At 42.7% G+C, this 13,105-nt stretch overlaps 1 protein-coding gene across 1 annotated transcript in view; it reads right to left on the bottom strand.

Moving 5' to 3' along the window:
- LOC117733531 (ephrin type-B receptor 2-like) overlaps positions 1 to 10,811 on the bottom strand; it is a 117,685-nt gene extending 106,874 nt beyond the window's left edge. Inside the window, exon 1 of the mRNA XM_034537266.1 lies at positions 10,799 to 10,811. Coding sequence (XP_034393157.1) covers positions 10,799 to 10,811 — 13 coding nt within the window. The remainder of the gene's footprint in view (positions 1 to 10,798) is intronic.
- Between the last annotated feature and the right edge of the window lie 2,294 nt (positions 10,812 to 13,105).

Genomic DNA, 13,105 nt, shown 5'->3' on the forward strand with positions numbered 1-13,105 from the left:
GCCCTCTCTTCACCCGAGTGTCCAAGACATACGGCCGCAGATCAGATGATACGATTACAAAGTCGATCATTGATCTCCGGCCTAAGGTGTTCTGGTACCAGGTACACTTATGAGCCACCTTATGTTCGAACATGGTGTTCGTTATGGACAAACTGTGGCTAGCACAGAAGTCCAACAACAAAACACCATTCGGGTTCAGATCGGGCAAGCCGTTGAAGTCTCCCAGGAGAACTATGGAGTCGGCAGGCGGCGCCCTTTCCAGGACCCCTCCCACCGACTCCAAGAAGGCCGGATACTCCGAAATGCTGTTCGGTGCATAAGCACAAACAACAGTCAGAGCCTTACTCCCCGCAACCCGTAGGCGCAGGGAGGCGACCCTCTCGTTCCCCGGGGAAAACTCCAACACAGCGGCGCTCAGCCGGGGGCTCGTGAGTATCCCCACTCCCGCCCGGCGCCTCTCACCCTGGGCAACTCCAGAAAAGGACAAAGTCCAACCCTTCTCCAGGAGCTTTGTTCCAGAGCCCATGCTGTGCGTGGAGGTGAGCCCAACTATATCTAGCTGGTACCGCTCCACCTCCTGCACCAGCTCCGGCTCTTTCCCCGCTAGTGAGGTGATGTTCCACGTCCCTAGAGCTAGTCTATGCTGCCGGCGATCGGCCCGCCCAGGTCTCCCGCCTGGCCCGCCGCCCGGTCTACATAGCACCCGACCCCGATAATTCTCCCTGCGGGTGGTGGGTCCACAGGGTGACTGCTGCTCCATGTTGTTCTTTCGGGCTGAGCCTGACCGGGCCCCATGGGCGAAAGCCCGGCCACCAGACGCTCGCCGACGAGCTCCCCTCCTGGGTCTGGCTCCGGGAGGGTGCCCCGGTTTCCCTTGTCCGGGCAAGGTGGCTACAATCCGTGGGCTGCTTATGGACACAAGCCATTCCAGCCTTAATTGGGAGTTGAACAAATTAGTCTGACACCATGGGCATCAATGTGCTGCCTCCACTTCTGGTTTCAAGCTTTGAAACCTGCTCCAATTCAGACACATGGGCAACAATGCTGATGTTGGCTGATCTGGATTAGGTTGGTGTTCCCCTTCACTATGTTACCACAGACTTTGAAGAATACTATTGTCCAAAGTATCTGTGTATACTGGAGGATTAAGATTGAGACCGCGTGTCTACATTTTTGGCCGAATACTGGAGTGTAGGATGCTTCCAGAGAACTGGCTGCTGGCAGAAAGTCAAGATCAAGTTTGAAGATGACTGGATGGTACAGGAGCTTACAAGCATATGAGCACATTTACAGCTTCAACACTGTTAGCATCACGATAAGGCTTTCTAGCCCTGCAGCGCTTCATCATCACTGGAGCAGCATGTCCTCTGATGACTTCCAGTCTGAGAGAAGCCTCACACAATCACGTTACCATCCAGACTACTCATTAACACCTAGAACTGTCTCGGATGCTGTCATATGGATATTTGATTTTTATGCAGCTTTGTTTTTTAATATTTTTTAGTTAAGTTAGAAGGTGCCATTGAGAGTTTGAAACGAAGTTCAGTTTTACATGACACCAGTGTTTTATTTCTTATTTTATACTATAGTACTTTACTTCCATTAAGCTCTGAGTCATCTGCATGTTCACTGATGCAGAGTTAATACATGTTTGGGATGACAGACATGGAGCACATCTAAAAATACTCCCGCTGTCCTTTTTCTTATCTCGCCCAAGGTTTGCTCAGTGTTCAGTAGGAAATTACAAGATAGTTTCTTTGCTAGCTGTTTCTAACTTGTTCTGTTTTGTGAATTTATTTTAAATTCAGCTCCTTGCGTTACACATCTTTCTGTATTAGAGTACTCAGGCAATTTAGTATTGCTTTTGATGATGTTAGAGCAAATTATCCTGCTTTTTTAGTCCTTAGTCAAGCACACGTCTTACATTTCCCATGATGCAACTCAATATTATCTTCATGTCTCAACCACAGACTGCATATAAGGCATGGACATAGTCTTTGTGACGTCACCCATTGGTTTGTGGACTGCCTTTTTGAAGCTTTGAGTTTTGCATTTTGTCCAACGCCATCTTGTTTTTTTGCAACCAGTGAACAGAGGTTGCCATATTTGGACTCCAGAGGAGTGACGTATACGGCTCTGGTATTGGCCATGACATCTCAATTGCAGTAGGCTCGCCCTAAAGCATACTCTACTTAATGGGAGTCAAACAAAGCCTTGAGTTTGGAGTTTTGGCCGGCGCCATCTTGGTTATTTGCAACCATTAAACAGAAGTGTACATATTTGGACTATGGAAGAGTTAAAGCCGTGGTAACAACCTGTCAATCATACCCTGCTTTATAGTCTATTTGATTCTAAATGAACATCACGCTGTATTGAAGACTTGAAACTAGAGATTGAGACATGTTTACAATGTTTACTGAAGGAATAAATCAAGAGAGAAGTAGAGTCATTTATATAGACTTCTATACAACCAGAGGAGTCGCCCCCAGATGGACATGAGAGAGAATGCACTTTTAAGACACTTTAGCATTGGCTCATCCTGTCTGATTATGTATTAGAATACATAATCACCCAGTTCATGTATATAAAATAACATTATTATATTACATTCATCATATATTTCTTTGCACTTGTCAGGATCTGGAGTTGTGTGTCTTGTTTCCTGTTTTATTTTGAAGTCCCCGTCTCTCGTGTCCTCTGTTTCCCTGCACTGTCCTCCTGTGTCCAATCACCTGCACCAGCCCTGTGTATTTAAACCCTGTTTGTGTCATTCCCTTTTGTTGGTTTGTTGTAGTGTAGCCACAGGAACTGAACCCAAACGATGACAACTTTGAAAAAAAAGCAACTTTATTGCTCAGAATAATTCCAGCAGAAGAAAGACTAACGACAGGACTCACACACGTGATCTCTAGGGATCAAACCAGGACGAACCAACAAAGGGGAATGACACAAACAGGGTTTACATACACAGGGCTGGTGCAGGTGATTGGACACAGGAGGAAACAATCAGGGACATGACAACCACAGGGACAGGAAGTGCAGGGAAACAGAGGACACGAGAGACGAGGACTTCAAAATAAAACAGGAAACAAGACACACAACTGCAGATCCTGACAACAGTGCAAAGAAATACATTATGAATGATGATGATGATGATGTTATATATATAACACTGTATGTTGTTGTCCATTGTTGCTTTATATATATGTTTATTAAGCTATTGGTCAGTGAAGAGCTATAAATACTTTCTGTGCTCTTCCGTGTGGCAATAATTTAAACACTATATGGCTACAGACTGATCTCAATTCATAACCAGTTGAAAGTGAAACTGCATCTAATAATAAAATATATATACAACTCGGGCCAGTCGAGACAACGTGAATGTTGCTGGCGGCTTGTATGATCAAAACATAAAGAGAGAAGCAGATTAATTTCACTCGAACATGACTTCACTTGTAAAAGGAGGTCAAACACATCGAGTCTGCTCTTTAATGATGGAGCTCTGCTGTCGCGCGCCGCGCATTCAAACACATTCAAAGAAGAGTTGAACTCCGGCTTACCTTCGACAGCCCGTACCGTTGGCAGTATCCATAGAAAATATAAGATATCCATAATCATAATCAATCCGGGCACTGGACTGTAAAAAGCCAATGCGTTCATCGTGCAGCCATCCAGCAGCGAGCCATTGACTGTAGATTCATTCAGAGCTGCAGAGTATCCTCCTCCTCATCGTCACCACCATCATCATCACCATCAGCAGCAGCAGCAGCAGCACCGGGATGAAGGCTGAGGAGCTGCTGCACCGGGATGATGGCTGAGGAGCTGCTGCACCGGGATGAAGGCTGAGGAGCTGCTGCACCGGGATGAAGGCTGAGGAGCTGCTGCACCGGGATGAAGGCTGAGGAGCTGCTGCACCGGGATGAAGGCTGAGGAGCTGCTGCACCGGGATGATGGCTGAGGAGCTGCTGCACCGGGATGAAGGCTGAGGAGCTGCTGCACCGGGATGATGGCTGAGGAGCTGCTGCACCGGGATGATGGCTGAGGAGCTGCTGCACCGGGATGAAGGCTGAGGAGCTGCTGCACCGGGATGAAGGCTGAGGAGCTGCTGCACAGGGATGATGGCTGAGGAGCTGCTGCACCGGGATGAAGGCTGAGGAGCTGCTGCACCGGGATGAAGGCTGAGGAGCTGCTGCACCGGGATGATGGCTGAGGAGCTGCTGCACCGGGATGATGGCTGAGGAGCTGCTGCACCGGGATGATGGCTGAGGAGCTGCTGCACCGGGATGATGACTGAGGAGCTGCTGCACCGGGATGATGGCTGAGGAGCTGCTGCACCGGGATGATGACTGAGGAGCTGCTGCACCGGGATGATGACTGAGGAGCTGCTGCACCGGGATGATGGCTGAGGAGCTGCTGCACCGGGATGATGGCTGAGGAGCTGCTGCACCGGGATGATGGCTGAGGAGCTGCTGCACCGGGATGATGGCTGAGGAGCTGCTGCACCGGGATGATGGCTGAGGAGCTGCTGCACCGGGATGATGGCTGAGGAGCTGCTGCACCGGCCAGTTTGGGCGAAACCATTAGAAAGGGACGGGAAAGAACACACAAGTGTCCGCAAGGTGGACCTCCAGAACTATGACAAGGAACTGTTGCAGGTGGAAGGGCTGATCCGGGCAGCACTGAGCTACACACATGTACTCAAGCTCTACACGCCTACTAATGTACTATTTTAGCTATAGTATGTTAGGGGACACTGGGGTTGGTTGCCACATTCTTCACAGTCCTAGTTCAAGTTATTTCCTTGGCATGAGTTATAGTTGCATCACCAGCAAATGAAAGGTTAAGGTTGAAAATACATTTGTTTTAATGTGTACAGGTTTTGGAAAATCAGGTGATTAATGATTTAAGTAGTGTATTTGTGTCCGTACTTTATGGAGTTGGTTGGTAAAATGTTAAAATGCTAAAGTTACACAAAAGGAAGCAACCAATAGAAATAATTAATTCAAACAAGAACCAGAAAACATAGAATATCTTCCCATTGTTTTAAACCAAACCACATGTTAATGAAATTTATCAGTAGAAATGTTAAATTACTTTTGTGATCAACCCTTCAAAAATAATAATGATATAAACTAACAATATGAACATTGTTTTCAATCTTTCAAAAATGTGTTTTAATCTCTCAAAATACCCCCAACAAAACATATAGTAGTAGTTACAGACACATTTGACCCACGTTTGTGATGAAACCATGATCACTCAAAGACTTTTAAATATAAAAATGCATAGCGTATGAGATTACACAAGTCAGGCTTTTCGGTTCCTCGAAGCAAGTTTGGAAAAATCACCATAGCAACACATCCAACAATGTGAACCTGCTCCAGCGCAGGCTCATTCAGTCTAGCTGGATAATCTGGCCACGCCCCCTGAAGGACATGGCAGCTCACTTCCTCATTGATGAAGGAGTGATATTAGTTATATTAACGTTTTATAGGAGAGAGTTCTTATGACGTGAAGACGTCTTCCTGTACCAGCGCTATCGATTCTGCCCACAAGGATTCATTTATTAAAGACCTTCTGGAGCCTACATTGAACACGAAACGCCGGTTCGTTAGAGCTGCAGGGGGCGTGGCCACAAAACTGCGATCAAGTCGGACCGTTTTCAGCTGCCTTCAAAAAATACACCGGAAGTCAGTGTTCAGGAGGTCAGTGTTCAGGAAGTCAGTGTTCAGGAGGTCAGTGTTCAGGAAGTCAGTGTTCAGGAGGTCAGTGTTCAGGAAGTCAGTGTTCAGGAGGTCAGTGTTCAGGAAGTCAGTGTTCAGGAGGTCAGTGTTCAGGAAGTCAGTGTTCAGGAGGTCAGTGTTCAGGTAAGTCAGTGTTCAGGAGGTCAGTGTTCAGGAAGTCACAACAACAGTTGGAACTAGTTTAGTACTAGTTTACAGACCTAATGTTGATAACTATGGTGGAAAAAATAGCATTTGCATTCTTGATTGCAGATGAAATGGAGGCAGAAGAGATCCCTCTACTTATGTCGTATTCTAACAAGAGTAGTTTTCAGCAGCTGAAGTTTGAGTAGTGGTTGTAGTAGAAGTATCAGTGGTTCCAAGAAGTAGCAGCAGCAGTATCAAAAAGATGAATCATACAGTAATAGATGAAGATTGTGTCAACATTTAAAAGTTGAAATGTGTTGAAATGTTTCTGGAGATGAAGTTCACTTCACAGCATTCCAACTAATACATTTAACAGAACTAATCATCTTAACGGGCATATTAAATAAGGTTTGGGATATCTAATATGTAATCTCACAAATGGACCAAATGCATTGCCAATCTGTTGAGGTCACAAAAATGGGATTTTCTAAAATAAAATAAATCTACTTTTTGATATCTTTTTATTTATTTAACTGTTATTTTTGGAATTTAGGACAAAAGATTGGCCATATTGTAGTTGTTGGATGTCATATTTATTTACACATAATTTATATAAATACATATATGTGAAGATAGTTGTCATTTCTCTATAAATAATTTATTTACAGATGCTAAATAAATAACCCTATACATTATTATTATTATTATTATTATTATTATTATTATTAACATCCACATCTTTGCACTACATGAGACATATAGCGAACAATCGAATGTTAAAATAAGGATTTTCTACAACACGTGGTCTTTGCTGTCAGATCTGGCGACAGCCAGGCGTTTCCCATCATGCACTGGGCCACGCAGTGGATGGAGAGCTCCTGCGGCGCCTGGCTCTAAAACCGACGGCCGCCTCGCTCTCGTGAGAGTATCGTTGACCACGTGTGCATGACGTCAGAGCAAGTCGGACACAAATCTAACCGGCATGCATTGCGCGCCGATCAAATCTGCGCAGAACTGGCTCATCTCGAACGAGCCAGTCTCACAGACTGTTTGCAGAGCCTTACATTGTTGTACAGTGTGGTACATTGTTGTACAGTGTGGTACATTGTGGTACATTGTGGTACATTGTTGTACAGTGTGGTACATTGTTGTACAGTGTGGTACAGTGTGGTACATTGTTGTACAGTGTGGTACATTGTTGTACAGTGTGGTACATTGTGGTACATTGTTGTACAGTGTGGTACATTGTTGTACAGTGTGGTACAGTGTGGTACATTGTGGTACAGTGTGGTACATTGTGGTACATTGTGGTACATTGTGGTACAGTGTGGTACATTGTGGTACAGTGTTGTACAGTGTGGTACATTGTTTTACAGTGTGGTACATTGTTCTTCATTGTGGTACAGTGTTGTATATTGTTGTACATTGTTCTACATTGTGGTACATTGTTTTACAGTGTGGTACATTGTTCTACAGTGTGGTACATTGTTGTACAGTGTGGTACATTGTTCTACAGTGTGGTACATTATGGTACATTGTTCTACAGTGTTGTACATTGTTGTACAGTGTGGTACATTGTTCTACATTGTGGTACAGTGTGGTACATTGTTGTACAGTGTGGTATATTGTTGTACAGTGTTGTACATTGTTCTACAGTGTGGTACATTACGGTACATTGTTCTACAGTGTTGTACATTGTTGTACAGTGTGGTACATTGTTCTACATTGTGGTACAGTGTGGTATATTGTTGTACAGTGTGGTACATTGTTCTACATTGTGGTACAGTGTGGTATATTGTTGTACAGTGTGGTACATTGTTCTACATTGTGGTACAGTGTGGTATATTGTTGTACATTGTTCTACATTGTGGTAGTGTGGTATATTGTTGTACATTGTTCTACAGTGTGGTACATTGTGGTACATTGTTCTACAGTGTGGTACATTGTTGTACAGTGTGGTACATTGTTCTACAGTGTGGTACATTGTTGTACAGTGTGGTACATTGTTCTACAGTGTGGTACATTGTTGTACAGTGTGGTACATTGTTCTACATTGTGGTACAGTGTGGTATATTGTTGTACATTGTTCTACAGTGTGGTACATTGTGGTACATTGTTCTACATTGTGGTACATTGTGGTACATTGTGGTATATTGTTCTACAGTGTTGTACATTGTTGTACAGTGTGGTACATTGTTCTACATTGTGGTACAGTGTGGTATATTGTTGTACAGTGTTGTACATTGTTGTACAGTGTGGTACATTGTTCTAAATTGTGGTACAGTGTGGTACATTGTTGTACAGTGTTGTACATTGTTCTACAGTGTGGTACATTGTGGTACATTGTTCTACAGTGTGGTACATTGTGGTACATTGTTCTACATTGTGGTACATTGTGGTATATTGTTCTACAGTGTTGTACATTGTTGTACAGTGTGGTACATTGTTCTACATTGTGGTACAGTGTGGTATATTGTTGTACAGTGTTGTACATTGTTCTACAGTGTGGTACATTGTGGTACATTGTTCTACAGTGTGGTACATTGTTGTACAGTGTTGTACATTGTTCTACAGTGTGGTACATTGTGGTACATTGTTCTACAGTGTGGTACATTGTTCTACAGTGTGGTACATTGTTCTACAGTGTGGTACATTGTGGTACATTGTTCTACAGTGTGGTACATTGTTCTACAGTGTCGGCGATGCAGAACATCGGGAAAGTCGCTGTATGCCGTGGTTTTGGTGGAACTCATGGATGTGTTCATTACGTTCTCTGGCCATGTCCGAGTAAATGCAATAAAAGTTCTATATGGTCATCTCCACATACAGGAATATACACATATACATGTTATTTTCTTGCCAAGACCTAAACTTTCAGTGAAGACGAAAGTTTATTTTACATGTATCAACGTATATATATATATATATATATATATATATATATATATATAGAGGCCATCCCGACACATTCAAAACTAATGCTAGAGGAATCCCTAGTGAGTCGATCTCCGAGGCACTAACTGAGGGGTACTGACCAAGGGACGTATTTGACGAGGTGGGAGTGAGAATGTGTTCGAGCAGCTACATCAGTAAAATGTTTCTCATACGTTGAGGCATCAATAACAATTGTATAGTGTCATATATAATGCTTTTCCAGTCAAGGTCAGTTTTTCTGGAGACTCAGTCGTCGTATACTGAAGAGCTTCGTCGAAGGACCTTCGGGCCCTGGTTGTGATAACGATCGGAGGCGAATGGTCACCTTAATCTCATGCTTAAATGACAGCAGCAGAGAAAGGAACAGTTTTAACATCTGAAAGCAGCAAGATGATTGGCTCACAGAGATCATGACATGACATGATGATTGGTGTAACTGAAAGAGTAAACAAACCTTAGTGACAGACAGGCAGAGAGACAGATGGATAGATGGATAGATAGAGAACTTGAACAGTCTTCAAGCCCTTGATTACTGAAGATCTAGATCTAATAAATTAAGTTCCTCACACAGATGGCCTGGTTCTACTGTCTCCAACAGAATCCTGCTTACAGTGGAATCTCTTACTGTGTCCCAAATGGGCACTAGACATAACCCACAGAAGTCCAAACACAATTTCCCTTTTGGAGGTACCACACTTCAACATACAATGGAATACAATTAGGCATAATAATCAGTGGATCTGGGCGGTTTGGCAAAGCAATAAATTCCATGACAGATGAAGCATGTATTGCCTAATGCATAAGGAAGACTCTAAATAACTCAATCCCCCAATTAAAATGTGGCTGAAATTCTTCAGTTATGTTATTCAACCCATCGTCATGTATGGAAGTGAAGTGTGGGGCCTCTAATGAACCAGTGGCAGACATCTGATTATTAATCACTGGGCCATGATCTTAATCACCATTGCGTTACCTTCTTCAGAAATAGGTACTTAATTCACACACCGTAGGCACAGCTATTGGAGTAACTTGGAAAAGTGTCTTGCACAAGGACACATCAACATGGACTCATGGAGCCGGGGATCGCACAGCATATCCTCTGATTGAAGGACGAGCTGGCTCACCACTGATCCACATTCGCCCACAGGAGCATAGAGTGAGACAGGAATGCAGTCTGAGTCCAACTAACATTTACATCAATGAACTGGAAACAATGTTGGATAATTCTGTAGCCCCAGAAGGTAATGCTCTATGCCGATGATCTAGCTCTGTTGTCACCAACAGAACAAGCTTTACAACAACTTCCGTTCTGGAGTAGTACTGACTTACGTTTTTTTTTGATTGCTTAAGCACGATTTTCAAAACAGGGCCCGTGTTTTCAAAACACTACACACAATTAGCACAACCACACACACAATTAGCAAAACACTACAGATCCTTTGCAAAATTAAACACTCTTGTAAAAACTATACACTTCTTTTTAAAAACCACACTTTGTTACCATATGAAACACACACATTTCACATTACTATACTCTGTTTGCACGAGTTACACTCTGCTGTGATAAACCTAAAACAATTTTAGCACTTCTACTTCCCTATGATTAGAGTAGGCTACTATCAACAAAGTACAAATATAATGTAAATTCACCAAACACTACACAAGACCAATGTTGCAGACTGAAGAAACTCATTTATTTCTCAACACGCCCAAAATGTTGACATGGAGATTCATAATACTGTAACCAAATGTCACTTTACGTATTGTAAGTTAAAAAAAAAACACCAAAGAAACTAGACATTGTCTCTTCGCCTAGCTGGATCTGGCCAGAGAATTTCATCAACATCGCAGGCCATGTTGTCATTAGCAAGACACCTTGGAAAGAAACGTCTTGAATGACGAATCCATCCTTGCATTGCTGCTACGATCTGGTCACAGGCCTCCTCCATGGCTTGGATGAGGGATACCTCAGCCTGGAGACAGAGATCATATACCTTCCACCGCCATGCCGAGAAAAACTCTTCTATAGGGTTGAGGAATGGAGAGTATGGTGGAAGATATAGGACGGTGAAATGTGGATGTTCCTGAAACCAGTTCTGAACCAGAGCAGAGCGGTGGAAAGACACATTGTCCCAGACAACAATGTATTGCATATGATCGATTTGATTTGCTGCTGTTATGTTGTGCAATTGGTCCAAGAATGTAAGTATGAGTGCTCCATTGCGCTTGAAGACCGATTAACTCACCTGCTGCTTTTTATAGTGCTTATACACCTGATTGGTGTGTCTACAATTAGGCAAACGAGTGTTTGCACACCTGATGACTGTGTTGAACCAATTGGTTGGACGGTGTGGTAATTTGACAGTCAGTGCTTTGGTAAGGACGTGACTTCATAATAGATTTTTGTGTGTAATGTATGTTAAGTGTGTGTAGAGTTTTTTGCAACAAGTGTGAGGTTGACAATGTGCTTATAGTTGTGCAAATATGGGCTGATGTTTTGCTTCTTGAGTGTAAGGTTTTTTAATTCAATTCAGTTTATTTTGTATAGCCCAATATCACAAATTACAAATTTAGCTTTAGCTACAAATTTTGGTTTAGCTAATAGTGTACTACTTTTAATTTTATTGTGTAAGCAATCTAAAAAAACTGTAAATGAGTCAATCTAGAAAAGACCAGCGGAATGGTATTCCAGAGAAGAGCCAGATGTCAGGGAAATAGGCAAAGATAACTATAAGAATTTGGCTAAAAATCAACAATTCTCTAAACACACCAATTATGCCTTATGGAAGCAAAATATGCCGCCGTACAAAACCAAGAACTGGGAAAAAAACTTTAAAATAAAAATAACATTTGGAATTTTGTAAAATCATATTAAAAGTTAACCCAAAAACCCAAGCAATGCATGCAGAGCATAACTTCCCTCTGAAAATTAAAATCCCCAAAAGATAAATTACATTTTGTCAACATCTAAATCAGGCAGATACAAATTATCTTTCATACAAGTGGTCTTGAACCAATCAGCAATCTCAGGAGGATACACTAACCTGTCTGTAGTCTGTACTAGCCACAAACAATCCTGAATCATCAATGAGAAAATGTGAAAAGAAATTGTGGAGGAATATACAGAACAATTGAGACAATTACATGAAATGCAACACAAACTCATGCGTTTTTAAATTCCAGAACAGATATTAAATTAACGGAATATCTCAAAATAAAAAAGCCAACACATTGTAAAAAAAATACATAGTTTGTGACCACGAACATGACATTTAAAGAGGTCGCTATTTAAAATTGTGAAAACCCAGAGAGGAATGTTTTTGTACCCGCCACCACATATTTAATAATTATGTCATGCCCAATAAAGCAATTTGAAATTGACAGAGAGAGAGAGAGAGAGAGAGAGAGGGGGGGGGGAGAGGGAGAGGGAGAGCGATAGAGAAAGAGTTTGGGGCAAGGGGGAGGGAAAGAGAGAGAGAGAGAGAGAGAGAGAGAAAGAGTTTGGGGCAAGGGGGAGGGAAAGAGAGAGAGAGAGAGAGAGAGAGAGAAAAAGAGTTTGGGGCGAAGGGGAAGGGAAAGAGAGAGATAGAGAGAGAGAGAGAAAGAGTTTGGGGGGGAGGGGGAGGTAAAGAGAGAGATAGAGAGAGAGAGAGTAGTAAAGACAGAGAAAGAGTTTGGGGAAGGGAGGGGGAGGGAAAGAGAGAGCGAGAGAGTACTCCAAGAGTAAATAGAGCAGAAGAATATGGGCCTGATAAAAAGGAATCCAGCCTGCCTCCAGATGAGTGAGGGTTGCAAAACAACAGATTAGAGAAGCCCAGGGCTTGTTCCCATGGAAACCTTGGCCGAGGGAGATGGCGACAGGAATGCGGCATATTGTAGGTCAAACGCGCCATCAGCGATCCAATCAGACGTAATCTGTCTTGACTTGAGGGTCATGGATTGAGCAGTAAGGCTGGTGCCTCACACTGGAACCTCTCACTGTCGAGGTTCCAGTGTGAGCTAACGGAACAGGAGTGGTGGAAGAAGAACAGTAATACAACAGTCTAGGGAACACTACAAGTAAAATATCTGCATTTGTATTTTCACTCAAGTAAATGTATACAAGTATTAGCATCAATGTATATCAAAAGTAAAAGTACTTATTAGGCAGAATGGTTTATTTCAGAATAGTATTAAGATGATTGATGCATTACTTGCATTAAAACGTACATGTTGCAGCTAGTAGAGGCAAGGTTAATTAGAAGTATGTACGTCCTTTTCCTGCATGAACTATGGATGTAACCTCCGTGATTCAAGAAGCC

Source organism: Cyclopterus lumpus, chromosome 7 (genome assembly GCF_009769545.1).
Source record: "Cyclopterus lumpus isolate fCycLum1 chromosome 7, fCycLum1.pri, whole genome shotgun sequence".
NCBI lineage: Eukaryota > Metazoa > Chordata > Actinopteri > Perciformes > Cyclopteridae > Cyclopterus > Cyclopterus lumpus.